Here is a 27328-nt window from a genome sequence, read left to right as displayed (position 1 = left end):
CAGGCAGAAAGAGAAAGAAGCCAGATAGGTTAACTGAAAATATGTCAAATATGTTATTTTTGTGAAGGAAAACCCATTTTTAGATGTAAATTACTCTGGAAATATCAGTCATATATATTCTAGTTGCGATCATAATAAAAATATGTAACCCAAACTGTTCAACTTCCAAGTATTGATAACACTGGTTTAGTCATGTTTATTCTGGAAACTTATGTACATGTATCATTTTACATTTTAATGTGCAAGTTATTTTTCAACTGGGGAGGAAGTGTATTGCAAGATCTCAACATTTTGTTATATTGCCCTCTGTGTTGGGGGTGTAAATAAAGTTAGACCATTAATGACTACTTGCTGCATACCCGCATGTTAACCTTTTATCAGCGCACAATAGTGCCCACCCTAACTCAGGTTGTCCTGCATTGGGCACAAAGGTCTCCCTGGAGAAGTGTAGTACATTCAGGCACAGCCTCTCCAGTATTTACAGGTACATCAGCCTGGTCCTAGAAATACTCAAGTGATTTAAGAATGGAGGAGTACAGTGTGAATGATTCACAAAATGCTACAACCTCTCCCATTCTTTTTTAAGGGCAGACTCCCAAAGCAGCTCCCCTTTGGAACTCAGATACATAAGGCCACTTCAATAATTACCTCCTCTATCCTTCGGCCTCACGTTGTCCTTTTACTATTTTGGACATCATGCATTTGTGCCTCAGACACGGCCCCTCAGTGTATCCAATAATCAAGTTTGAACACAAAGAAAAGCATAAATGATTTTTCGACAGCTGACAGGCAAGTTTCCCAATTCCAAACCTTCCCCATGGCCTCCTGCGTGATTCTTTCAGCCTGCCATCATCCTTCCCGCTCCATTGGGCTCCACAAAATCCAGCCCCACATTGCTGCTTTTTGTGGAATCTTGCTGGAAATTGTATTTCCCAGGCTGTAACTTTGACAGTACATTCTATCCTGAGATCATGAAAGGCACTTTTTAATGCAAGTGTTTCTTTCTTTTAGTTCCAACAATAAGAAGCCATTAGTTTGAAGTAAAGCCAGACAATGGCACGATGTAATAAAAACAGAAAATGCTGGAAAAACTCAGCAGGTCTGGCAGCATCTGTGGAGGGAGAAACAGAATTAATGTTGAGTCTGTCTGACTCTTCTTCAATGGCACAATGCACTTGGAAAGAGGGTGAGAAAGGAGCATTTCTACTTCAGTTTTAAATGTGCTTTTTCATACTTTCTGAAAAGACTCTCTTGAGATGTGGGAAATGGGATATTGAAAATCAACAGCAAAATCTCTGCAGGAAGGATGGGAGGAGCAAAAGTATAATTTAGAATGAATTTACAGGATAAAGTTCAACTGTTCTCAACATTAATTCGGAAAAAACATTTTCAATTAAATGGAAGATGAGATAAAGCAGTGAAACACCTGCGTCACGGCCCCATGTGAGGTAACAAATCACTTGTTACTTTTTCCAATCTAGCACCCCCTGCTCAAGGTGTGATCGTCGATGTATTAGAAAAACCAAACATCCATTCATTGACAGATTCACCCGACCTTACTATCTATTCCTGATCATGACAATAGGATAAACTGCAGTTTTTGTTTGGTGAAAATTCAAACTCAGTTTTGTGTAATGTAGGATTTAAACACATGACTGTGGCTAAGTTCTAGAACAGGGATCCTTTATTCCACTGGCATAAAATCTTAAACCAGTGAGGAAGGATCAAATGGTTCCTCTTGTTGCCCTCTCCTCACTTGACAGCAATAGTTTCGTTGTTTGAAAAGGATATATTTGTTAATTCAGTGATTACTTAACTTTACAAGCACACACGTGCACACACTATTTAAAGACACAGATGACTGAGTTGGTTGTTCTGACAGTGCTGTGTCGATCTCTTTAAGAAATCTGTTTGCAACAGATAATCACAGTCAGAAAACAGGGATCAGAGAATCCCCTGAAGTCAATGTTCTTGTTGGGTTTTGCAAACAGACTCTAAAGTTAAAAGTTAAAGTTTATTTATTAGTCACAAGTAAGGCTTAAATTAATACTGCAATGAAGTTACTGTGAAATTCCCCTAGTCGCCACACTCCCCGCCTGTTCAAGTTAATGCACCTAACCAGCATGCCTTTCAGACTGTGGGAGGAAATTGGAGCACCCAGAGGAAACTCACGCAGACACACAGACAGTGACCCAAGTCGGGTTTCGAACCCGGGTCCCTGGCGCTGTGAGGCTAACCATAGTGCCACCATGCCGCCTCATTCTAATGAATTAGAATGTGGAGTGTATTGTAATGCAAATTGGGGTTAGCCATCTTAAAACGTGAGTTGTTTGGTCTCTGTATTTTTAAAAAGTCTGTCTTTAAAAGTTCAACTCAGGTTTCCAGCCACTGGGTTAAAAATCATTATCTGGGATGAAACACAACTTCCTGACAATGTACAATCATGGAAAAGCTGGACTCACAGAAACAAACTATTTACACTGGCCGACCGTGGCCCAAAACTCCACAAGATACACAAGAAAACCATTGAAAACTCAATGCAGAGTTGGTTGCAATGCAGTGGGAGCAGGGATGCGCCACAGAAGTGATAGTTGGTGAACTTCTATCACAAATTCCCTAAACAATTTAAGCTAGATTACCTTGCCATCCAGGCCACAAAGGGAACTTCATCGCTTCTCAGAATCAGTGGGGTTCTGCACCATACAGATAGTCTTCCTTAGTCTCCAGCAACTGTTTGCCTACTCGAATTCCCTTCATCAGTCCTCCAGACACTGAAAGAGGCTCCAGGCTGCATTATTCAGTGGCTCTTACTGCCAGCACGCTGCAGCTCACCATTCAATGGTTCCTGCTTCTTCTTTAGCCTGCTCACCATGGCCTCTGGCTCTGTCCCTCGTCTACCAAAGATGCTGCTTTCTGCACAAATGGCCCACAGGGATCAACCAGCTCCCCCGCCATCAGGGGAAGTATGGCTACATTTAAGTTAATGATCTCATGGCAAAATGTCACAAGAATCCTACATTTTAACTCAAGGGGTTAACAATTTATTTATTTTGCCATCAGAACTTGTAACCCCAAGAAAGAAATGTGTTGGTTACCTTACAAAATGATCCTGCCATATCAAAAAATCCTTAAGAACTATACATGTCAGGGGGTTCTGATCCCAGTATGGAGTGCTGCTTGAAATGGAGTGTTCGATTTGTTGGGCAATTTCCCAATGATTAATTCTCCATGCCAGATTCTTCACTCCACAGTCTGTCAAGCAAATCTTTCACTGGGATGGAGCCATGGAAACTTCATTCTAAACTGTATGCACATAACATGTACATTTCCCGAGGTCACTGAAACCAAAATCCCATTCCCATTAATAGAAAAGCAAAATACTGTGGATGTTGGAAATCTGAAATAAAAGCAGAAAGTGCTGAAGAGACTCAGCAGTCAGGCAGCATCAGTGGAGGTGATGCTGCCAGTTGCCAGACCCGTATATGGCTTTTGTTCCAAGAAATCCCACCCTCTAACCTATCACAGGCCTCCCCTTTAGTTCTTTGCGGGATAAATACATGAGGTTGTGGGAATAGGGTGGGATACTCCACTGGAGGGAGTCGGTGCAGACCTGATGAGCCAAATGGCCTGCTTCTGCACTGCAAAGTTTCTATGATTCTATGCTTGTGTGATTGATTCCTTCAATTCTGGAGAGTCATACTTGACTTGCAACATTAACTCTGATTCTGTCTCCATTGATGCTACCAGACCTGCTGAGCAGTTACAGCACTTCTTTTTTATCCCATTCCCAATATTCTGTGGCCCAAACTGGTGAAATTGGGCCCTCTTAATATTGCGAACATTTCTCTGGTTAACCCTGCACAGACCAAGATAAAAAGTGATTTCTGCCACTTAGTCTATCATTTATTATCTAAATAAGCAACAAAAGACTTGTTTAAAAGAGTAAACTTACATTGCCCCTGTTGATGAACACAGTTACTTGGCCTTCATCTCTTATTTCCGTGAACATGGGGGCTCCAACCAGAAGATCTGAGTAGCCATCCGAGTTCAAATCAACTGTGCACAGTGACGAGCCAAAGTAGGAGCCCAACTAGAATGAAGAGATTCAAAATAGATCAACATATATATTAGGTAAATGATCCCTTTACTCAAAAAAAATCTTTGGCATTCGTGCACCAATTTCACATTTCAACATAATACTGCATTTCTGTACTAAATGTTTAAATGTAAGAAAATTCGGAACTCAGTTGTCTGAAAATCAATTGCTGAATGAAGCAGATACTATCCTTTTTCGGGCTTTCAATTTTAAAGTATTCAGAGTAAGCAAGTTTGCCCACCAGAAACATATATTGGACATGCATTGAGCCTGATGTTCCAACAATCTAAAACGAATAGTCAGAAAATTGTACAGGCTGGTGCCCATATTTCTAAACTGCCCTAGTGTTGGTTAAAGGGCTCCAGCAGTGGTAGGAGATCAGACATTAATGTTTTTAATGCAGCTGCATTATCATCGTGACGAAGGCGTCTGTCAATGGGTAGAATATTTGCTCAACTAATGTATACACAACTCTTGATAAAGTATTTAGAATTCTCCCAACAGTCAGGTATTTTCCACTCTGTGGGAACTCACACTGCTTAGTGACGGCTAACCATTAGGCTTTTAACACATCCAGCAAGGCAGACTAATGATGTTCTTCAGCACTCTTTAAGGAGCAAATATACAGTGAAAAAAGCCTGAGATGCTCAAACCCAGATAAGCGAAAAACAATTAACATAACAATAGTACTGCGAGATTAGCTGGGGCACAATGCCTTATCTTGTCAGCTTGGGTCTTGTTTGTCTCTCTTGTGGGGACCCTGATGAATTGGATTCAATTGGAATGTGAATTTGGTTTTTGGAGCAAGCAAGGAGATGGATTTGGGTCCACCCAGTCCACTGAGCATTGGCTTCGGAGCTTTAACAATGGAGTAAAAATAATTTTTAACTGCCAGACTTTCTAGCAGCTTCCTTTCTGGCAAGATAAAACAACATATAAGGTATGTTTGGAGATACACAAGAAATCCCATCCAATAATAAGGAAAAGGACCTGGGAGGAGATGGCTTCACCAGTCACCTGCTAAGTCAAAGAGCAGGGATTGATTGCAAGGTGCAGTTCACTGATAATTAAGAACATGTATCTATTGCCAGACACAATCTGGCTCTTTCAACATTCCTCCCAACCCTATCTTACATCATTGTTTCCATAGTTCTAGCTCCATTACCAGTGTGAACACTGGGCCAGCAGGAAGTGATTTTTGGCAGCACTGCACAAATGGTCAGGAAGATCAGCGACCAACACAGTTAATGGCTTTCACTTGTTATGTATATGTACAATTAATTGTTGTGCAATGTATTCATCCGGACTCTAGAGGGGGCACTAAGAACAAAGATAATCTAGTACAAAAAGAGAAAATGCTAGAAATACTCAGCAGGTCAGACAGCATCAATGGAAAGAGAAACAGAACTACCCATGCTGAACATTTCCAGATTTTCTGTTGTTATTTCAGATTTCAGCATCTGAGGTATTTTTCTTAAACATTACGTGGTGTTTCTATCAATTATAATAACCAAGGACTTCCTGTAAATAGATATATATCTGTTTAATGCATGTATTTTATGACAACAATGCCTCAAAAACATTGAGGTTTTCTTTACAGATAAATTCAGGAGGTATAAATATGATTGAGTTCTGCATGGCATAAAGGTTTCATTCGACTATAGACTCATCGAATCATACAATCCCTACAGTACAAAAGACGCCATTCGGCCCATCGAGCTGGCACCAACAACAATCACACCCAGGCACTATCTCCATAACCCAATGTACTTACCCTGCTGGTTCCCCTGACACTAAGGGACCAATTCATCTAACCTGCATATCTTTGGACTCATATTTCTTTAAAGCAAATAACTATAAATCCAGTGTGTTTCCTATCAATCCAAGTAATTGGGCACTACTTTTGGTAATATGGGGTTACATTTTGCTTCATTACCAACCTATTTTCGGCTTCAATTAGAATAGCAGTCGAAACAAATTCTCAAAAGGAAGTGAAGCACCCACTGTAGCTAGAGTTCTACCCATTCCTATTTTCAGACAGACCTCAACCTGGGGGGCCAGAGCACCTGCAGGAATAAACACGAGCCTCTTCAAGAAATCAAGGTCAAATGAGGTACAATGCGATCTTCTCTATTTGCTTTACCACTGGCTACCCATCCACCCATTAACCACGCATGGTACATGTTGGGACACTACCCCTGTTGTGGCACTGCAGTTCAACACTCTCATGACCTGCACATGAACAGACTGCAGGACATCCAGAATGCAGCTAAAGCCTTTATCCATTCAATTTCTTTACTTGTCCAAAGCAGAGGAAACGGTAACTACCCACAGCTGGCGTAGCCTCAGTACGAGAAGACCCGAAAAATGCTGCAAGTGGGATCTAGATTTTTTTTCATTTACGGAACGTTAGAGTTGCTGGCTAGGCCTGCATTTATTGTCAACACCTAGTTGCCCTTCAGAAGGTGGTAGTGTGCTGCCTTCTTGAAACACTGCAGTCCATTAAGTGTAGGTATACATAGGGACTGCTGTTGGGAGTTGCAGGATTTTGTCCCAGCAATAGTGGTTCCAAGTCAGGATAATAAGTGAGTTGGAGGGGAACTCCAGGTGGTGGTGTGCCTAGGTATCTGCTACTCTTGTCCTTCTAAATGGTAGTGGTCGTGGGTTTGGAAGATACTGCCTAAGGAACCTTGGTAATTTCCTGCAATGCATCTTGTAGATGGTACATTCAGCTGCCATTGTTCATTGGTGGTGGAGGGATTTAATGTTTGTGGGAAGGGTAGTAATCAAGTGGGGCTGCTTTGTCCTGGATGGTGTCAAGCTTCTTGAGTGTTGTTGGAGCTGCACTCATCCAGGCAAGTGGAGAGCATTCCACTACACTCCTGATTTGTGCCTTGCAGATGGTGGACAGACTTTAGGGAGGCAGGAGCTGAGTTACTCACTGCAGGATTCCTAGCCACTGGTCTGCTGTTATAGCCACAGTATTTATATGGTTAATCCAGTGCAGCTTTTGTTCAAAAGATAGAATCCCTACAGTGCACCAACTTTCTCAGAGTATCTTACCCAGGCCCTCTTCCCTCCCTAGCCTCATAACCCTACACATTTATCATGGCTAACCCATCTAACCTATACAGCTTTGGACAGTTGGAGGAAACCAGAGCACTCGGAGGAAAGCCACGCAGACATGGGGAGAACGTGCAAACTCCACACAGACGGTCATCCAAGGCTGGAATTGAACCCAGGTTCCTGACGCAGTGAGGTAGCAGTGCTCACCACTGTGCCACCATACCACCTGGTCAATAGTAATGCCCAGGATAGTGGGGGATTTAGCAATGCTAATGCTATTGAATGTCAAGAGGCGATGGTTAGATCCCCTCTTATTGGAGGTGATCATAGCCTGGCACTTGTGTGGCACAAATGTTATTTGCCACTTGTCAGCCCAAGCACGGTGGCACAGGGTGGCACAATAGTTAGCGCTGCTGCCTCACAGCGCCGGGGACCTGGGTTTGATTCCCGGCTTGAGTCACTGTCTGTGCTGAGTCGGCACGTTCTCCCTATGTCTGCGTGGGTTTCCTCCAGGTGTTCCGGTTTCCTCCCACAGTCTGAAAGACATGCTGGGTCGGTGCATTGGCCATGCTAAATTTCCCTCAGTGTGCCCAAATAGTCGCCAGAGTGTGGTAACTAGGGGATTTTCATAGTAACTTCATTGCAGTGTTAATGTAAACCTACTTGTGACTAATAAATAAACTTTAACTTTAAAGCCTGGATATTGTCCAGGTCTTGCTGCATTTGGACATGAGGAGTCTCGAATGGTGCTGAACATTTTGCAATCAGTGAACATCCCCACTTCTGACTTTATGATGGAAGGAAAGTCATTGATGAAGCAGCTGAAGATGGTTGGGCCTAGGGCACCGCCCCGAGAAACTCCTACAGTGACGTCCTGGAGCTGAGATAATTGACCTCCAACACTACAATCATCTTCCTTTGTGCCAGGTATGAATCCAATCAGCGGTGAGTTTTCCCCTTGAATCCCAGTTTTGCTAGGACTCCTTGAAGCCAAACTCGGTCAAATTGGCCATGTTTGAACCAAATATGCAGTGAGGTCAGGAGCTGAGCGAGTCTGACCCCAAACTGAGCGTCACTAAGTAGGTTATTGATGAGTGGATGCTGCTTAGATAGCGCTGTTTATGACCCCTTCCATCGCTTCACTAATGATGCAAGGGTAGACTGATGGGGCGGTAATTGACCAGGTTGGATTTGTTGTGTACAGGACATACCTGTTTCTTGTATACAGGACATGCCTGGGAAACTTTCCACATTGCCAGGCAAATGCCAGTGCTGTAGCTCTACTGGAACAGCTTGGCTAGGGGCCAAGTTAATGACTTTTAAACTTGAGTGTACAGGTCACAATTTCAAAACTTGCAGATGACACAAAACTTTAAAGTATTGGGAACTGTGAGGAAAATAGTAAATAACTTCAAGAGGACATGGCCAGGCTGATAGAATGGACAGATTAAATTTACAGCAGCAAAGTGTGAAGTGATATAATCTGGTAGGAGGATCAAGGATACACAATTTAAATTCAAGGGTATAGTTCTAAAAAGGATGCAGAAGCAGAGGACTTGAGGGTGTACTCATCATTGAAGGTGAAAGGGCAAGTTGAGAAAGTGGTTAAAACGCATACGGGATTTTGGATTTTATAAATAAAGGGAGCAAGTAAGTTATGATGAATATTTATAAAACATTGGTTTGGCATCAACTACAGTATTATGTCCAATTCTGAGTTGTTAAGGCATTATGGGGAGAATACAGAAAAGGTTTACAAGAATGGTTCCAGGGATGAGGAACTTCAGTGGAGAAGCTGGGATTATTCTCTTCAGGGAGAAGGCAGAAAGGAAGTTTGATAGAAGAATTCAATATCATGAGGGTCTAGGCATAAAGAGAGAGAGAAACTGGGCTGAAATTTTGGCCCTCAATGCGAGTGAGCATGGAGATGGGCAGGCATCGCAAGCTAGCACACTTGCGAGCTCCATCCCACTCCGGGGCCATTTTACTCAATGGGGGATAGAGCAGCACTATCTAGCCACAAGCGGCAGGCAGTCAACCTGCCTTTTATCAGGGAAGACTGGAATTTTCCAATCAGCTTCCAGGTGCAGTGAGAGACTGACTGGCTTCCATGTCCTCCCCGCCTGCTTAACTTTAGCCCTGTGGAGGCATTCTCACACACAATGGTGGTCCAGCTGCTCAGCCTACTTTTCTTATTTAAAACATTTAAAAGCTGGAGAGAGAGCTCAAAATTGCTGCACCTTCTCTCTCACTTACCTGAAAAGGCAGCCTATCAAGTGGCCAATTCAGGTAAAATCACAGCCACCTATTAGGGACAGGTATCTGACTCTCCATTTCCCGGGACATCAGGCTACTGAAGCTTATGGAGAAAATCCTGCCCACTGGTCTCATTGACACAATGCTTGAGAACCAGAGGACACAGATTTAAGATAAGTGACAATATAACCAAAGGCAACATGAGGAAAAGTATCTTTTAAACAGTTAGTGGTTACAATTTAGAATGCACCGCTTGAGATGGGAAATCAGAGCAGCACCTAAACGGAAAATATTAGCAGGGCTATGGGAAAGAATGAGCAGTGGGACTAACCAAAATGCTCTTGCAGAAATCTGGCACAAATTCGACAGGCCCGATGGCATCCTTCCGTGCTTTAACAATTCAATGATTTAAGGCTCCTCGGACTGGATGTTTATCCCTGAGGTGGATAGCAGGAGTCAGGACATTTTCTGGCTCAGCTCACCCGCCTAGGGCCAAAGTGCCCACAAAAAAATAATTTGCGTTCCGGGTAGGGGGAGGTGGGAGCCAACGAGAGTTGGGCCACCCTTGGAAAGAGTTTGAAGGCAGCCACAGCGGCTGCTGTTTGAAAGGCCAGTTTCAGTGCTTTGGGACTTTTTCCCAGTTAATAAGAAAATAGTGAAGCCCTCTAGTCCTCACCCTTCACAACCTACACACTCCCCATATCTCATCCATGCCACATCATGCCCTTGACCCACCTCCCATGTCTTCTCATACATTTCATGCCCAGCCATGTCGCTCCATCCACCCCCATGGCCCCTCATACCAACCATGAAAGCTATGGCACTTCCATGCCCATTACCCATCATACATACTGTATAAAACTAACAAACAACATAGTGACAACAAGATGTGTTAGAAAACAGCCATTCATTCATAAAAATTGCTTTTACTACAGCCCAATAAAAGTGTCACTCATCAGACTCTTTTAAGTATCAGTAGCAGGAACTTCAAGTACTTGAAACCTCTTCATCTTGTGTAAATAAATACAGTGAAATTGATGGAATAGATCGGATAGCCAGAACTGTCAATTAAACAATGTTTTCCCTGGGGCCCATCTGTTTCAGTACTCTGTTTTTCCGGCGACCACTTTTACCAATGGCCTTTCTTCGCGACCCATGTCACGTGGGATGAGTAATAAAATACTTTCCACTTTGACCCCCGCAACGTTTAATATATTGTATAATGTTAGTACAGTTTCATATCCAATTTCTAATTTATTCGAGCCACATTCTGACACAAAGGAAATTGGTGTCAGTATTTTTCTAATTCCTCTTGTCAACACATACATTCAAAATAAATGTTGGAAATCAGACAATACACTCATTTACTGTACATCAGCCATCCACAGAAAATTGACTGCTGTTTATTTGTGACCAATTTCTCATTTAAGATGCACCTTTGGAATGCACAGCTGACCAGATTAACGCGCTGCTTTTAGATGGAAACTTAATAGGGCAATTAATGTGTCAATGATCCTTTCTCACATACAGCCGTAATATTTTTTAAACTATGAAACGTGTTAATGGTTTTCCCGTTTTTCAGACGTTAACTCATTTTGAAATTGATTCAGCAAAATCTTTTTATGCATACCGTGGAAAAATAATGAGATGGATTGAAAGATAAGACTATACTTGCCAATTTCTAAAATTATAGCCTTCCTTCACGGCAGGAAATTCGAGATTCTGGTAGAGTCCACTGACCAGGCTAGCTTCAGCACAGCTGCTAAAGTCGCAACCTAAATGGGATTTACTGTACATTTACTGTACATGGATTTTAGTAAAGCATTTGACAAGGTCCCTCATGGCAGGCTGGTGCAAAAGGTTAAATCTCACGGGATCAAAAGTGAACTAGCTAGATGGGTACAGAACTGGCTTGGCCATAGAAGACAGAGAGTAGCAGTGAAGGGGTCTTTTTCTGATTGGAGGTCTGTGACTAGTGGTGTTCCGCAGGGCTCTGTACTGGGACCTCTGCTGTTTGTGATGTATATAAATGATTTGGAAGAAGATGTAGCTGGTCTGATTAGTAAGTTTGCGGACAACACAAAGATTGCTGGAGTTGCGGATAGTGAGGAACATTGTCAGAGAATACAGCAGGATATAGATAGGCTGGAAAATTGGGTGGAGAAATGGCAGATGGAATTTAATCCAGATTAATGCGAAGTGATGCATTTTGGTAGATCTAATGCAGGGAGGAGTTATACAATAAACGGCAGAACCATCAGGAGTATAGACACACAGAGGGATCTGGGTGTGCAAGTCCACAGATCCTTAAAGGTGGCAGCACAGGTGGAAAAGATGGTGAAGAAGGCATATGGCATGCTTGCCTTTATTGGATGGGGCATAGAGCATAAAAGTTGGCATATGATGTTGCAGTTATATAGAACATTGGTTAGGCCACATTTGGAATACTGTGTCCAATTCTGGTCGCCACACTACTAGAAGGACATGGAGGCTTTGGAGAGAGTGCAGAAAAGGTTTACCAGGATTTTGCCTGGTATGGAGGGTATTAGCTATGAGGTGAGATTGAGTAAACTAGGGCTGTTCTCCCTGGAAAGACGGAGGTTGAGGGGCGACCTAATAGAAGTTTATAAAATTATGAAGGGTATAGATAGGGTGAACAGTTGGAAGCTTTTTCCCAGGTCAGAAATGACAAACACAAGGGTCACTAGTTCAAGGTAAGGGGGGCAGGGTTCAACACAGATATGCGGGGAACGTATTTTACACAGAGGGTGGTGGGGGCCTGGAATGCACTACCAAGCAAGGTGGTTGAGGCAGACACGCTAGGATCATTTAAGATTTATCTAGATAGCCACATGAACTGACTGGGAATAGAGGGATACAAAGGGATGGTCTAGTTATGAACACATGATCAGTGCAGGCTTGGAGGGCCGAAGGGCCTGTTCCTGTGCTGTATTGTTCTTTGTTCTTTGAAAAATACCCCTCTCTTCTTACTGTTTCCTTTCATAAGTGTATGTAACTTGAATTGTATCAGGCAATACTAAGCTTTTCCTCCACATCAAAAATCCTCATGCTGGCTATGAGAGATCCTCATTGTCATACCGCCTTCTACAAAATGTGTGCTACAAACAAAACATCCCGCCGTTTTTTTTTAAACACAGAACATTCCGCGTTTCTTTAACAGGATCATTGAACATTGTGTGTTTTTTGGAACAGGATTAGTTTATAGGGCAGCGAGAATTTGCCCGGCAACCCATTTTCAACATCCTACCAACATGACCCCCACTTTGAAAAACCCTGCTCCAATGGATGTCTGGACTCTCAGCCAAGGTTCCTGATGTAAAACTAATGGAATACCTTGTCTTTATAATTCATACACAAACATCGATCGGACAAGTCCCTGATGCAATCCAAAAATTGGCAGCTACATTTGCCTATAGAAGTGACTATGCCAGCTATAAAATGCATTGAAATGTTCCAAAGACATGAAAGGCTCTCTATTTATATGTCTATAGACAATGCATATGCAAATCTTGTTTTGTTGTAAACTGAATTGTTGTAAACTGGGTTAGTACTCGGAACTACGATGTTGTTGCCATTACAGAGACTTGGTTAAGGGAAGGGCAGGATTGGCAGCTTCACATTCCAGGATACAGATGTTTCAGGCGGGCTAGAGGGGGATGTAAAAGGGGTGGGGGAGTTGCACTACTGGTTAAGGAGAATATCACAGCTGTACTCTGGGAGGACACCTCGGAGGGCTCATACAGCAAGGCAATATGGGTAGAGCTCAGGAATAGGAAAGGTGTAGTCACAATATTGGGGGTTTACTATAGGCCACCCAACTGCCAGAAGGAGATAGAGGAAGAGATATGTCGGCATATTTTGGCAAGGTGTAAAAGTAACAGGGTTGTTGTGGTGGGAGATTTTAACTTCTCCTATATTGACTGGGACTCACTTAGTGCTAGGGGCGTGGATGGGGCAGAGTTTGTAAGGAGCATCCAGGAGGGATGAAACAGTATGTAGATAGTCCAACTAGGGAAGGGGCCATACTGGACCTGGTATTGGGGAATGAGCCCAGCCAGGTGGGCGATGTTTCAGTAGGGGAGCAGTTCGGGAACAGTGACAACAATTCAGTAAGCTTTAAGGTACTGATGGAAAAAGACAAGTGCAGTCCTCAAGTTAAGATGCTAAATTGGAGGAAGGCTAATTACAACAATATTAGGCAGGAACTGAAGAATGTAGATTGGGGGCAGATGTTTGAGGGCAAATCAACATCTGGCATGTGGGAAGCTTTCAAGTGCAAGTTGATAGGGATTCAGGACCGGCACATTCCTGTAAGGATGAAGGATAAGTATGGCAAGTTTTGGGAACCTTGGATAACGAGAGATATTGTGAGCCTAGTCAAAAAGAAAAAGGAAGCACATGTCACAGCTAGGAGGCTGGGAACACACGAAGCAAGTGTGGAATACAAGTAGAAAGAAACCTAAGCAATGAGTAAGGAGGGCTAAATGGGGTCACGAAAAAGCATTGGCCAGCAGGATTAAGGAAAACCCCAACGCCTTAAATACATATATAAAGAGCAAGAGGGTAGCCAGGGAGAGGGTGGAGCCAGAGGAAATGGAATTGTATCCTCGCTGGATACAGGGGAGGTCCCAGAGGATTGGAGAAGGTCCCAGAGGATTGGAGAATAGCCAATGTTTGTTTAAGAAGGATAGCAAGAATAATCCATGTAATTACAGGCCGGTGAGCCTTACATCAGTGGTAGGGAAATTATTGGAGAGGATTCTTCGAGACAGGATTTATTCCCACGTGGAAATAAATGGACGTATTAGTGAGATGGTTTTGTGAAGGGGAGGTCGTGTCTCACGAACTTGATCGAGTTTTTCGAGGAAGTGACGAAGATGATTGATGAGGGTAGGGCAGTGGATGTTGTCTACATGGACTTGAGTAAGGCCTTTGACAAGGTCCCTCATGGCAGACTGATGCAGAAGGTGAAGTCGCATGGGATCAGAGGTGAGCTGGCAAGGTGGATACAAAACTGGCTCAGTCAAAGAAAACAGAGGATAGCAGTGGGAGGGTGTGTTTCTGAATGGAGGGCTGTGACAAGTGGCATTCCTCAGGGATCAGTGCAGGGACCTTTGCTGTTTGTAATATATATAAATGATTTGGAGAAAAATGTAACTGGTTTGATTAGTAAGTTTGCCGACGACACAAAGGTTGGTGGATTTGCAGATAGCGATGGGGACCATCAGAGAATACAACAGGATATAGATCAGTTGGAGACTTGGGCGGAGAGATGGCAGATGGAGTTTAATCCGGACAAATGTGAGGTAATGCATTTTTGAAGGTCTAATACAGATAGGAAATATACAGTAAATGGCAGAACCCTTAAGAGTATTGATAGGCAAAGGGATCTGGGTGTACAGGTACACAGGTCACTGAAAGTGGCAATGCAGGTGGAGAAGGTAGCCAAGAAGGCATACGGCATGCTTGCCTTCATCGGCCGGGGGATTGGGTTTAAAAATTGGCAAGTCATGTTGCAGCTTTATAGAACCTTAGTTAGGCCGCACTTGGAATATAGTGTTCAATTCTGGTCGCCACACTACCAGAAGGATGTGGAGACTTTGGAGAGGGTACAGAAAAGATTTACCAAGATGTTGTCTAGTATGGAGGCCATTAGCTATGAGGGGACGTTGGAGAAACGTGGTTTGTTCTCACTGGAACGACGGAGGTTGAGGGGCGACCTGATAGAAGTCTACAAGATTATGAGAGGCATGGGCAGAGTGGATAGTCAGAACCTTTTTCCCAGGGTGGAAGAGTCAATTACTAGGGGGCACAGTTTAAGGTGCGAGGGGCAAGGTTTAAAGGAGATATACGAGGCAGATTCTTTTACACAGAGAGTAGTGGGTGCCTGGAACCCGTTGACGGGGGAGGTAGTGGAAGCGGGTACGTTAGTGACTTTTAAGGAGGGTCTTGACAAATACATGAATAGGATGGGAATAGAGGGATATGGTCCCCGGAAGGGTAGGGGGTTTTAGTTCAGTCGGGCAGCATGGTCGGTGCAGGCTTGGAGGGCCGAAGGGCCTGTTCCTGTGCTGTAATTTTTTTTATTCTTTGAAGTTAGCCTCGCTTCATCGGAAAGACACCATTTGCTTGACTGAAATAATCAGATCTTCTGTTGCCTTCTAAATATACCTAACCTATAAACTCATGTCCAGCAAGAGGCAAAAATGTACCAAAAAAAAACTGACCTCTTTTCCTGGAATGGTGAAAATCGCTGTGAGTTTGCCATTGTCAATCTTAAATATGTAAACCTAAAAAAGAAAATTAAATGGCATTATATCAACCTTAATTCAACAGATCATTTTATAAACATTACTTGTGTGTTGAAATGCCATCTCATAATAATTCCTCAAAAAAGTATATTGCATCTTAGCAGAATAAAACAAAAAATAGCCCTCTAGCTTCTCACCCGCCCCCCCCCCCTGCCGCCACCCCCCATAGCCCATCAAACCACACCATACCCTCTATATCAACCTATGTCCCTCCACACATCACCCATGACCCTTTGTAGCTACTGTGCCAACATATGCCCCTGCACATACCCTTCCATGAGCTTTATAACCTCCGTGCTGACTTATGCCCATCCAGCCATCCCCACTTGTTCTGTAAAGAAAACCCTCATAGCATTTTTTTTACAGATATCTATAGATTTTTCTAGTATTTAAATGAGAGGACATTTAAATGTCTTGACAGCTTGACAGTCTTCTTGATGGCTCTCTTGACAGTTTACCCAGATATTCAAGTTGTGTGCCTCCTTCCTGTTCCTTCATCTCTCCTGAAAGTGTGAGGGTTTGTGTCAGGAAAAGGAAATGGAAAGTCCAGAACTGGACATGAGAGAGGAGAGGGAACATGACAATATTAGAGGAGAGATTGGAATGTGTGAGAAGAAAAGGAGAACAGGATATGCATGTGAGGGGAGGGAGAATGTGAGATATGTGAGAGGAGAGGGGGAACAGGATCACTGGGAGGACAACAATGTTCCCTCCATGGTGTACATACATGGCTATGCTGCAAGCTGGAACTGAAGGGCTGTCACAATTTCATGAAAGTTCAGTGATTTTTAAAATGTGAGCTGCCCATTGATCAAGTTCAATGCAGCGTTTGAAAGCGAAAAGTATGAATCAGCTCATTTTATTTTAGTGCCATCTTTAATGAGATGAGATGGAGACTGTCCACAGTAAACTGGGAAAATCTGCTGATGGGTAAAACAAGTGAAGAACAGTGGAGAATATTTAAAGAAGCATTTAACGCAATATAGAACCACTTTATACTTTGAGAAGGAAAACCACCATTTCACAGAAAAAACATTAATTAAGACCTGGCTGGCTGTAGAGATTTGCATTCTAATCAGTATTCTGTAATTTGATTTCTGTGTCTGTGCCCTGTTTGAGAACAGATATCCACTCCATCTAACGAAGGAGCTCTGCTCCGAAAGCTTATGGTATTTGCTACCAAATAAACCTGTTGGACTTTAACCTGGTGTTGTGAGACTTCTTACAATAGATAGGGGACAGCGTTAAACTAAAAGGAACAGCTTACAAAAATGCAAAAAAACAGCACAGACCGTACCAAATGGGAAAGATACAAAACCAGCCAAGGGCCACAAAGCAACTTATAAAAGCTACTAAAAGGATTATGGAAGGAGACTTGCAAGCGACATTGTGATGATACTGTGCTATGATATATTTTATTTTTAGGGGGACTGCTTTAAGATTCAGTGTTTTTCTGCAAGGCGGTTGGTTCGTCTGGAGGGAATGCAGCAGATGCTTGAGAAAGCAAGATAATAATTCATTTTAGCTGGGAACATGTTACTTTGTCACATTAATGCACCTTTGTTTAATAAAGTTTCCCTGGGGTTTCAGACTAGGTTGACTGAGTCATGTGATATTAGGTTAATGGGAGGAGCTAGCCTTGTAGCAGAAAAAAGTTTCATTTTCATTTTTAACAAGAGTGCAGTTTCTGGAGAGGGCTGTTTAAAGATCGCAGCCTACAACAGCTCTGAGTCTCTCCCTCCGGGTGGGAATTTCCAGCTGCACTCACCCAAAAACTGGAAAATCCTGCCCGAGGTCAACGGACCTTTACATGGTCCGCTCCCTGCCCGCTATGATTCCGTGGCAGGCGGGACAGGAAAATTCCCCCCTCTACCTACAAAATCTCTCTGTTAACAGCTTTGGAGCTTTCAAAAGTAAAAGCAAGTTTGCCTGGATTTGCTAACAAGTTTAAAAATGCGGTTTAAGTCTATAAGAGAAATATTGCTCAACTGGAACTGTAATAAGTTAGAAGCTTCTTTTCATGATTAAAGATTGCTCAACGGTTAAGAGTTAAACTGTGTCATTTTGTTAGAGTTGCACTTAAACTGTGTTATGAATAAAGCTTGTTTTAATCCTTAATTTGTCAGCGGGATTACTCCTGAAAAGAAGCACCATTTCCCACATTTGTGCCAAAATAGAAAAATTGCTAGGGTCTGGTCTGGCTTCATAACATACCCTGGGGTTTCTGATCTGGCACCCTAACAGCATCAAGATCAATAAGAAGAAATTTAATAGTTACATGAAGGGAACTTGGCCCACTGAAGACCAAAAGTGGGGATATTGTCAATGATAATGGGGAAATGGCAGACATGTTAAATATTACTTTGCCTCAGTATTTACTGCAGAAAAGGAGAATAGCTTGCCAGAAGTTCTGAGGAAATTAATACTGGATGGGGACAGGAATTACATACAATTCATGTAAGTAAAGCATTGATAATAAGGAAATTATTGGAACTAAAGAGTGACGAATACATATGACCTGACAGTTTCCATCCCAGGGTGTTAAAGAAAGCAGGGGAGTACATTGTTGATGCCCGAACTATAATCTTCCAGAGTTCCCTAGATTCAGGAGTCATTCTCCTGAATTTGAAAATTGCTCATGCCACTCTGCTTTTTAAGAAGAGAGAATGAGGATATCCAGGGAATTACACACCAGTTAGGCTAACATCTGTGGTGAGTAATTGTAGGGAGTCTATAAATCAAGGATAGGGATACTGAACGCCTCAAAATTTTTCAGCTAATCAGAGAGGGCCGGATGGATTTATGACAGGTAGATCATGCCTAACAAACCTCAATGAATTTTTTGAAGAGATGACTAAGGTAGTGGAGAAAGGAATGTCTATCAATGTTATTTACATGGATTTACAGAAGGTCTTTGATAAAGCCCCACATAAGAGACTGTTAACTAGAGGTTTGGAATTCTCTTCCACAAACAGCAGTTGATGCTCGATCAGTTGCTATATTTAAATCTGAGATAGATAATTTTTTGTTAAGCAAAGATATTAAAGGATATGGGCAAAAGGCAGGTAAGTGGAGGTAGGCCACACATCAGCCATGGTTTCATTAAGTGGCGGAACAGGCTCGATGGGCTGAATGGTCTACTCCTGTTCCTCGAAGAATAGTGCCCAGTGAGTTTATGGCCCATCCAGTACAAAGAAACATTAAAGGGAATATTGATCAGCAACAATACAGTCTGGTGAATCCCTAAATTTCTGCACTACAAGATAAGTTAATTTAGAACCTGGCAGAATTAATCATTTAATTTTAGGTCTAGGTAGTGCAGGAGGCAGTCAGTGAAAATGGTAGATTCCGTCCTGTATGTCATGAGAGGAAGCAAAACCAAAACATATTCCTATTTGTTCTGTACATTTAGCTTGCAAAAGGAATGTTAACACTTGAGACTGAATGGTAAGGTTTAGAAGTGCACAATCCAGGCACAGAACCTTGCCCACTAAGAATGTACTTGAGGAAATTAAGAAACCACAAGCCATCCAAATATTTGATCCATTAATGTTAATTGATGGAAAATCATGGGAAGCACACAAGCATATTTTGCCAGCATGCACTCCTTGTGGGCAAAGCCTTTCACCTGAATCAGGCATTCCAACATTGACCCTCAAACACTGATCTGATTCCTTCAACTTTCATGCACTTGAGATATGCCATTGGAGATGGCAGGCTCATTTCAGACACTTTCGCAAAAGGGGAGACAGAGTGAGATTGGTCTTCTAAATCAAGAGAGAGGAAGTCTATTGTTGTAACTCTCCTGAAATGGGGTAGGTTCCACCTTATTTCTGATTTTGAATTGTGGCGAGACTAAGCAAGGCTGTGGTAGAAACAAAGGCTTGGTACAGTAAGAAGGCCCCACTGACCTGAACCACACACCAGAACAATATATATTACCTGAACACAACTAGAAAACGTTATAATTGAGGCTGCTTTTCAAGAATTGGATCCAGATGTCCCAAGCCCATGAATTCAAAAAGAATTCTTAGCACCACAAACAAAATTGTATAAATAAACACAGTGACAAAATACTCCCTTTTGAAAAATGGAATGAATCTAGAAATGCAGCTCTATATGACATGAGATGTAGACCTTTGTGGCCATCTATGAATTTGTCACACTCCTTAGACCTGTACCTTTCCAATGCCTTCATCCTGTGGGGCTCCTCCTACAATCTCCAAAGAACTGGGTTGTGTGAAATGACCAGTAGCCACTGCATATCCTATATAGAAAAATAAGGAACAAGCGGTTCAGCTGGATCAAATTAACAGTAAGACATGTTGCCTCCATTCATCCATCCCACCCCCTGCAATCTCAACATAAACAAATAGGTTCTGCAACTGCCTTACTATTACATTTGTCAGTGTGAACAGCAACTTTCAGGAAATCCAATGCAAATACTTCATTGCGAAAGGGAAATTGGATTAATGCAGTCTGTGGTCATATTTTGGTTGTTCTCTCATTTCAAAAAAAACCTAAAGTTCGGTGCTTTAATTGGATACAAGTGTTCCAGTAAAGTCAATTTCCTGTGAGATATGGTGAGGCTAATGTTGAAACAGATATTTTATTTCGGACTACGAAAGAATGCTGAAGGCAAATATAAAATGGATGCACAAATTTAATCTGTGGTTTGATGTCTGTGCCCTCCCCCCACCCCCCCCTCCCCACCCCACCCACCCCCTAATAAGTGCATGTAAAATTGATCTTCACTTCAAAGATCGTTTGATGTTTCTCAAGGTCGGGCTGCACAAGATGTGATCCCAGAATAAACAAACACACTCATAGAAACACAAAATATTTCATAAACTCCAAGGGCTGTAGACAGAATCGCCAGAACAGATTTGGCAGCCCAAACTCATACCACAAACCATATCTCAGGTATGACATGCCACCAAATTTGATGATCCAATCCATCATTCTTGTACATTTCTGTGTATAATTTATACTAACAAATTGTGAGATTCTGGCAGGACCCGTTTGGCATTTTTAAATACCAATACAGGACAGCCCCATAAAACTCAATGCTCCTTCCATTGGCTTGTGAAGAAAAGTAACAAATGGGGCACATCTCTCTCCAAAATTTGTCCTGGGACCTTTTTTTTTCAAACAAGTGAGTGTGTAAATGTTGCAGACCTAGCAGAGAAATGGAGATGGGTGACAAAAGCCGTCTCCAAATGTCCCTAGCCCATTAATATCACCCAGATGGCAAAGTGGAAAATCTTCCCTAGTGACACTGGAACAAAGTGTAGTGAGCCTCCCCCAGGGAATTTCACTCTGCTTCTCTTTGGATTCAATTCAGCCTGATTTTAACTGTACCAGTGCACCAGAAGAAAACAGAGAAAAAATTATTTTTTGCCAAATGTTGCTGGATTATCAAGAAGAGGTCAAGTATTTTATACGTGTGCACTACAAGATGCTAAAAGATTTCCATTGCTTACCAAGGTAACGGTAATGGCTGGGCCCAATAGTTGAGTCCTCGAAATGATAATACTTGCCATCCTTCAAACTGTAAACTTTGACTGTACCAGTCCAGTAGTATGATCCAGGTGCTCCCATTACAACCAGATCCTGCAAATTGAAGCAGATGTTAAGTCCACTAAACTGATGGAAACAGTGCAATATCATTCACTCACTGGTCAAAGAAACTACATTGCTGATTTCATAACCCCTGTGCATGCTCAGTTGTTGCCAGCATTCGATTAGTGACCTTTGGCAAGATAGCAGTTCCTATTGTAACCAAAGTCTGAACCCAAGGTTTCCACAATCCAGCTAAAATTGCCCAAATCAGCACAAAAGATTGTGTCATTTTAAACTCAAGTTATATCAAGAACAAATTGATTTTCCACAATCTTTAATGCTGGTTTAAATAACATTTCACCCAAGCTAGCCTCGACTACGAGACCACACTGTGCAAATTTGCATGGGAAACAAAAGTGATTGCAAGATCAAAAGTTATTCAATGAAGAGCTTTGCTGTCCGAGAGATACTGTATCAATACAAACCCTTTGCTTTAAGGATCAAGTGCTTCTTTGAGGGGCAATTTGAATTACTTTACCCAACCCTTTAAGTTAGATTCTGTTCTTTCCCAAAACAAACAAACAGTACAGTCACAATTTTTGAATCCTTTTGAGGTGTTTTATCTTGAGTTTCCCTTCTATGGACACGCATGTAATACACCAATACCTTTCAATACAAGAAGTAATTAGTCATCATCCACAAGGAACCTGTTAGAGAGAGAGAAGTGGTTTTGTAGCTTAAGAAAACCTGTGGTGCCACTGATGCTATCTTATGTCTATTTTTTATTTGTGTGTGGGATGTGAGAATCTCTGGCAACACCAGAAATTTTTGCCCATCCTTAATTGCACTTGAAAAGGTGGTGGTGGTGCTGTCTCCCTGAACTGCTGCAGTCCCTGTGGTGTAGATACAGCAGCGGTGCTGTTCAATGTGGGGGGAATTCCAGGATTTTGATCTAGTGACGGTGAAGGAATTGGGATAGTTCCAGGTAAGGATGGTGTATAGCTGGAAGTAAACTTGCAGTTGATGATGCTCACTTGAATCTGCTGCCCTTGTCCTTCTAGATGGTAGGGATCTCAGCTTTGGAAGATGCTGTCGAAGGAGCCCCAACCAGTTGCTGCAGTGCATCTTGTAGATGGTACACACTGCTGTACTGCCACTGGGGTGGAAGAAGTGAATGTTTAAGTTGGTAGATGGGGTACCAATCAAGCAGGCTATTTGTCCTGAATGCTGTTGAGCTTCGAGTGTTATTGGAGCTGCACTCATCCAGGCAAGTATTCCATCACACTCCTGACTTGTGCCTTGTAAATGGTGAACAAGCTTTGATGAGTCAGGAGGTGAGATATTTATCACTGAATTCACAGGTTCTGACTCTTGTAGCTACAATATTTTTATATCTGGTCCAATTAAGTTTCCGGTCAATGGTGAAGATGTTGATAGTGGGGGATTCAGTGATGTTAATACCATTGAATGTCAAGGCGAGATGATTAGATTCTCTCTTGTTGGAGATCGTCATTGCCTGCATCACTCATGAATATTACTTGTCAGGTCTGAATTTTGTTCCGGTTTTGCTGCATATGGGGCCAGACTGCTTCAGTATCTGAGCAGTTGTGAACGGTACTGAACACTGCAATCATCAGCAAGCATCTCCACTTTGCACCTTATGATAGAGGGAAGATCACTAATGAAGTAGCTGAAGATGGTTGGACCTAGGACACTACCCTCAGGAACTCCTGCAATGATGTCCTGTGACTGAGACATTAGACACCAACAATCACATCATTTTCCTTTGCGTTGGATATATCAACTGATGGAGAGTTTTCCCCACAAATCCCATTGAGTCTCGTTTTGCTAAGACTGCTTGATGCCACACTCTATCAAATGCTGCCCTGATATCCAGGGCATTTAATCTCAACTCAACTCTGGAATTCACTCTTCTGTCTTTGGGCTCCAATTGTAATGAGGCCTGGATCTGAGTTCCTTGGTGGAGACCAAACAAAGCATCATTGAACAAGTGTCACTTGACAGCACTGTCAGCAACACTTTCCACTTTGATTACTGAAAGCTGACTAATGCAGCAGTAATTGGTCGGATTGGACCTGGCTTGCTTTTGGTGAACAGGACATAACCCGGCCAGTTTTCCACATTGGTGAGTAGGTACCAGTGTTGGAGCTATACTGGAACAGTTTAACTCGAGGTGCACTTAGTTCTGGAGCACAAGTTTTCAGTACTACTGCTAGGATGTTTTCAAGGCCTTTGCTATATTGAGTGCATTCACCCATTTCTTGACATCAAGTAGAATGAATAAAATTGGCTGTAGACTGGCATTTTTGATGCTGGAACCTCAAGAAGAGGTCACAATAGATCAACCACTCTGGTTTAAGATGGCTATAAATGTTTCAGTCTTGTATTTTGCACTCACTTTCTGGGATCCCCCATCATTGGCGATGGCGCATTTGTGAAGCCTCTCTTCTGATTAGTTGTTTAACTGTCCACCAGCGTTCACAACCAGCTGTGGCAGGATGACAAAACTTTGATCTCATGTGATGGATATGGGATCATTATGCTCAGTCAATCATATGCTGCTTCCACTGATTAGCACGCATGCAACCCTGTGCTGAAGGTTCACCAGATTGGCACCTCATTTTTAGGTATGCCATGTGCTGCTCCTGGCATGCTTTCCTACACTCTTCGTTAACCAGTATTGATCCCGTGGCCTGATAGTAATGGTAGAGTGTGGGGTATAATGGGCTGAGGTTACAGACTGTGTTTGAAAACAATTCTGCTGCTGTTGATGGCCCACAGCACCTCATGGATGCCCAGCTTTGAGCTGCTAGACCTGTTCTGAATCTATCCCATTTAGCACAGCGGTAGTGCCACACAAAATGATAGATGGTGGCTTCAGTTTGAAGACAGGACTTCATCTCCACAAAAACTGCATGGTTTCCCTATCAATACTGTCATGGACAGACATCTGTGACAGGTAGATTGGTGAAGATGAGGTCAAGTTGGGTTTTCCCTCCGTTGTTCTCTCACCACCTGCAGCAGGCCCAGTCACACAAAACGTCAGGACTCAGCCAGCTCGGTCTGTAATGGTTCTGCAAAGACACTCTTATTGATGGGCATTGAAGTCTCCTATCCAGAGTACATTCAGTGTCCTTGTTGTACTCAGTGCTTATTCCAAGTGGTGTTCAACATGAAAGAACATTTGTTCATCTGCTGAGGAAGGGAGGTAGGTGGTAATCAGCAGGAGATTTACTTGTCTATGTTTAACCCGATGCTGTGAGACTTCATGGGATCACAGTCAATGTTGAGAACTCCCAGGCCAGACCCTCCTGACTGTATACCACAGTGCTGCCACCTCTGGTGGGATAGGGTATGTGTTTGTAATTTCTCGTGCCAAGATCGATACTGGCTGGGCCATCTGGTTTTATTCTGAGGTTGTAGGGATGTAAAGTGAATTAAAATACTTCAGTGCATCCTGTACCTCTTTCTTACTTTACATTACACCAGTGATGGAGGAGATTGGTATTAATTTTAATAACAGAAGTATCACAGCTCCAGGGTCCCGGGTTCGATTCCCGGCTCGGGTCACTGTCTGTGTGGAGTTTGCACATTCTCCTCGTGTCTGCGTGGGTTTCCTCCGGGTGCTCCGGTTTCCTCCCACAGTCCAAAGATGTGCAGGTTAGGTTGATTGGCCAGGTTAAAAATTGCCCCTTAGAATCCTGAGATGCGTAGGTTAGAGGGATTAGTGGGTAAATATGTGGGGGTAGGGCCTGGGTGGGATTGTGGTCGGTGCAGACTCGATGGGCCGAATGGCCTCCTTCTGCACTGTAGGGTTTCTATGATTTCTATGATTCTATTCATCAAGCAAACTAACCTGTGCTGGAGGCTGAGTTTCTTTTGTGTTGGTGTGGTCACAACATACAGGAAAGTGATGAGTATTTGAACCTATCCCAGACTTGACTCTTGTAATGCGGGGATCTTTGAGGGATGAGATACTTGTTACAGGGGACCTAGCCTGAAGGAGCAGCGCTCCGAAAGCTAATGGTATTTGCTACCAAATAAACCTGTTGGACTTTAACCTGGTGTTGCTAAAACTCTTACTGTGCTCCTACAGCAACAGTGGTGATGTGTTTGTCTAGTTACAGCTCTGGTTAGTGCTAACCCCCAAAATATCGATAGTGGAGACTCGATGATTTAGTGCCATTGAACATCGGGAGATATTTTGGAGTTTCAAAGTGATAAATAATTGACACTTTGTGATCGGAGTGTATACCTGCAACTTGTCAGACCAGGCCTGGATGTTATCCAGGACGTACTGTTAGGTGACACGGATTGCTTTGTTATTGGAGGATACGGGAGGCTGTCAATGGAGTTGAAAATCATTCTCACACCTGGAGTTGTGATGGAAGGAAGGTCACTAACTAAGCAGGAAAATCACAAACAAAGCAGATGAACATGGCTGGACCCAGGAAATTGACCTGAAGAATGCCTGCAATGACAACAGCTATATCTGTGTTCATTTGTGTCAGGTAAATTCAAGCCATTGAGTCATAGAGTCATACAGTGCAGAAAAAGCCCTGTGGCCCATTGAATTGCACCGATAATTACCACTAAAGTTGCAATAATCCCACTTTGCAGCACTTGTCCCATATCCTTCGATGTTATGAAGTTTCAAGTGCTCATCCAAATAAATTTTAAGGTTGTAAGATTCCCAGCCTCCACTATCTTCCCAAGGAGCGTATTCCAGATTCCCACCACCCCGAGTGAAATTTGTTTTTCTCAAATCCCCTCTGAATCTCCTGCCCTCTCCTGATTGACCCCTCAACCAATGGGAACAGTTGCTCCCTACTCTCACCCTGTCCATACCCGGCATAATCATGTACACCTCAATCATGTCCCCTTCAGCCTCCTCTGCTCTAGAGAAAACAATCCATGCCTATCCAGTCCCTCCTTATAGCTCAAATGGTCCATCCCAGGCAACATCCTGGTGAATCCCCTCTAGTGCTATCACATCCTTCCTAGAGTGAGGTGACCAGAACTGCATGCAGTACTCCAGCTATGGCCTAACCAACATTCTGTACAGCGCTAACATAACTTCTTTACTCTTATACTCTATGCCACGACTGATAAAAGCAAGTGCCCGATATGCCATCTTAACTATCCTATTCTCCTGCTCTGCTGCATTCAAGGATCTGTGAATAAGTATCCCAAGATCAGTTCCTCTGAGCTTCCTAGTGTCCTGCCATTCATTAAATACTCCCTTGTCTTGTTACTTCTTGCAAAGTGCATCACCTCAAACTTACCACTAAATACCATCTGCTACTGCTCTGCCCATTTGACATGTCCCCATTTCTCTTGCTCTGCCTCTTTTTGTTTGGATCAAGTCCAACCTTGTTGCCTCTTGTGATGCTTTGCCCTTATTTTGTGGCTTTTTGTCTTCTAGTCTCCTGGTCCTTTTCCTTTTTTTAAATTATTTCATAGTTTTTTCTTGATCAGGGTGGTGGATGGGGGGTATGTTTGTGTAGGGGGAAAGGAAGAAGGGAGGTAGAGGGGTGGGGGTGGTTGTTGTTGGTCAGGACCCCTGGAGGAAGAGGGTACTGGGTGCATGGGTTCTGCCATATTTTAGGTGGTTGGGGAGAGGTGGTTTGTGTTAGGGGGAAGGGGCTGTTAGGTTGGGGACTTTTGTTGTGTTTCTGGAGGTTGGGGTGGATGTCAAAGTGGCATATGTGTTGGGAGAGTTTTTTTGCTGAGTAAGTCTCTGGATTGGGGGGGCTTTTTCTGGGGGTGGGGGGAGGTCAGGCGGTGGGGGGAAGATTTCTGGGAGTTTCCTGATAAGGATGTTGATGGGTGGTTTGTTGTCTTCCCGTGTCTTGACTCTTTTGCCTCCCATGTGTCTGTTGGGGTGGGCGGAGGGAGGGGGCTACCGGAGCTAGTTAGATGGAGTGACTTTTTGTTTGTGGGTGTTTTATGTTGTGGTGGGCAGGATGGAGAGGTGTGGATCGGGGTTGTATGT

General features: G+C 42.9%; 1 protein-coding gene across 2 annotated transcripts in view; it reads right to left on the bottom strand.

Moving 5' to 3' along the window:
* Positions 1–27328, bottom strand: part of itga9 (integrin, alpha 9) — a 493651-nt gene that overhangs the window by 390025 nt on the left and 76298 nt on the right. For both annotated transcript variants that reach the window (XM_078216645.1, XM_078216646.1), the window contains exons 6-9: positions 21234–21363; positions 19932–20017; positions 15667–15729; positions 3953–4090 (exon numbers count right to left, since the gene is read on the bottom strand). In XM_078216645.1, the coding sequence (XP_078072771.1) occupies positions 3953–4090; positions 15667–15729; positions 19932–20017; positions 21234–21363 (417 nt within the window). The remainder of the gene's footprint in view (positions 1–3952; positions 4091–15666; positions 15730–19931; positions 20018–21233; positions 21364–27328) is intronic.

The sequence above is a fragment of the Mustelus asterias genome, chromosome 7 (assembly GCF_964213995.1).
Source record: "Mustelus asterias chromosome 7, sMusAst1.hap1.1, whole genome shotgun sequence".
Taxonomy (NCBI): Eukaryota; Metazoa; Chordata; class Chondrichthyes; order Carcharhiniformes; family Triakidae; genus Mustelus; species Mustelus asterias.
The sequence above is the reverse complement of the archived record's forward strand: the minus strand, read 5'-3'. Positions and strand labels throughout refer to the sequence as shown.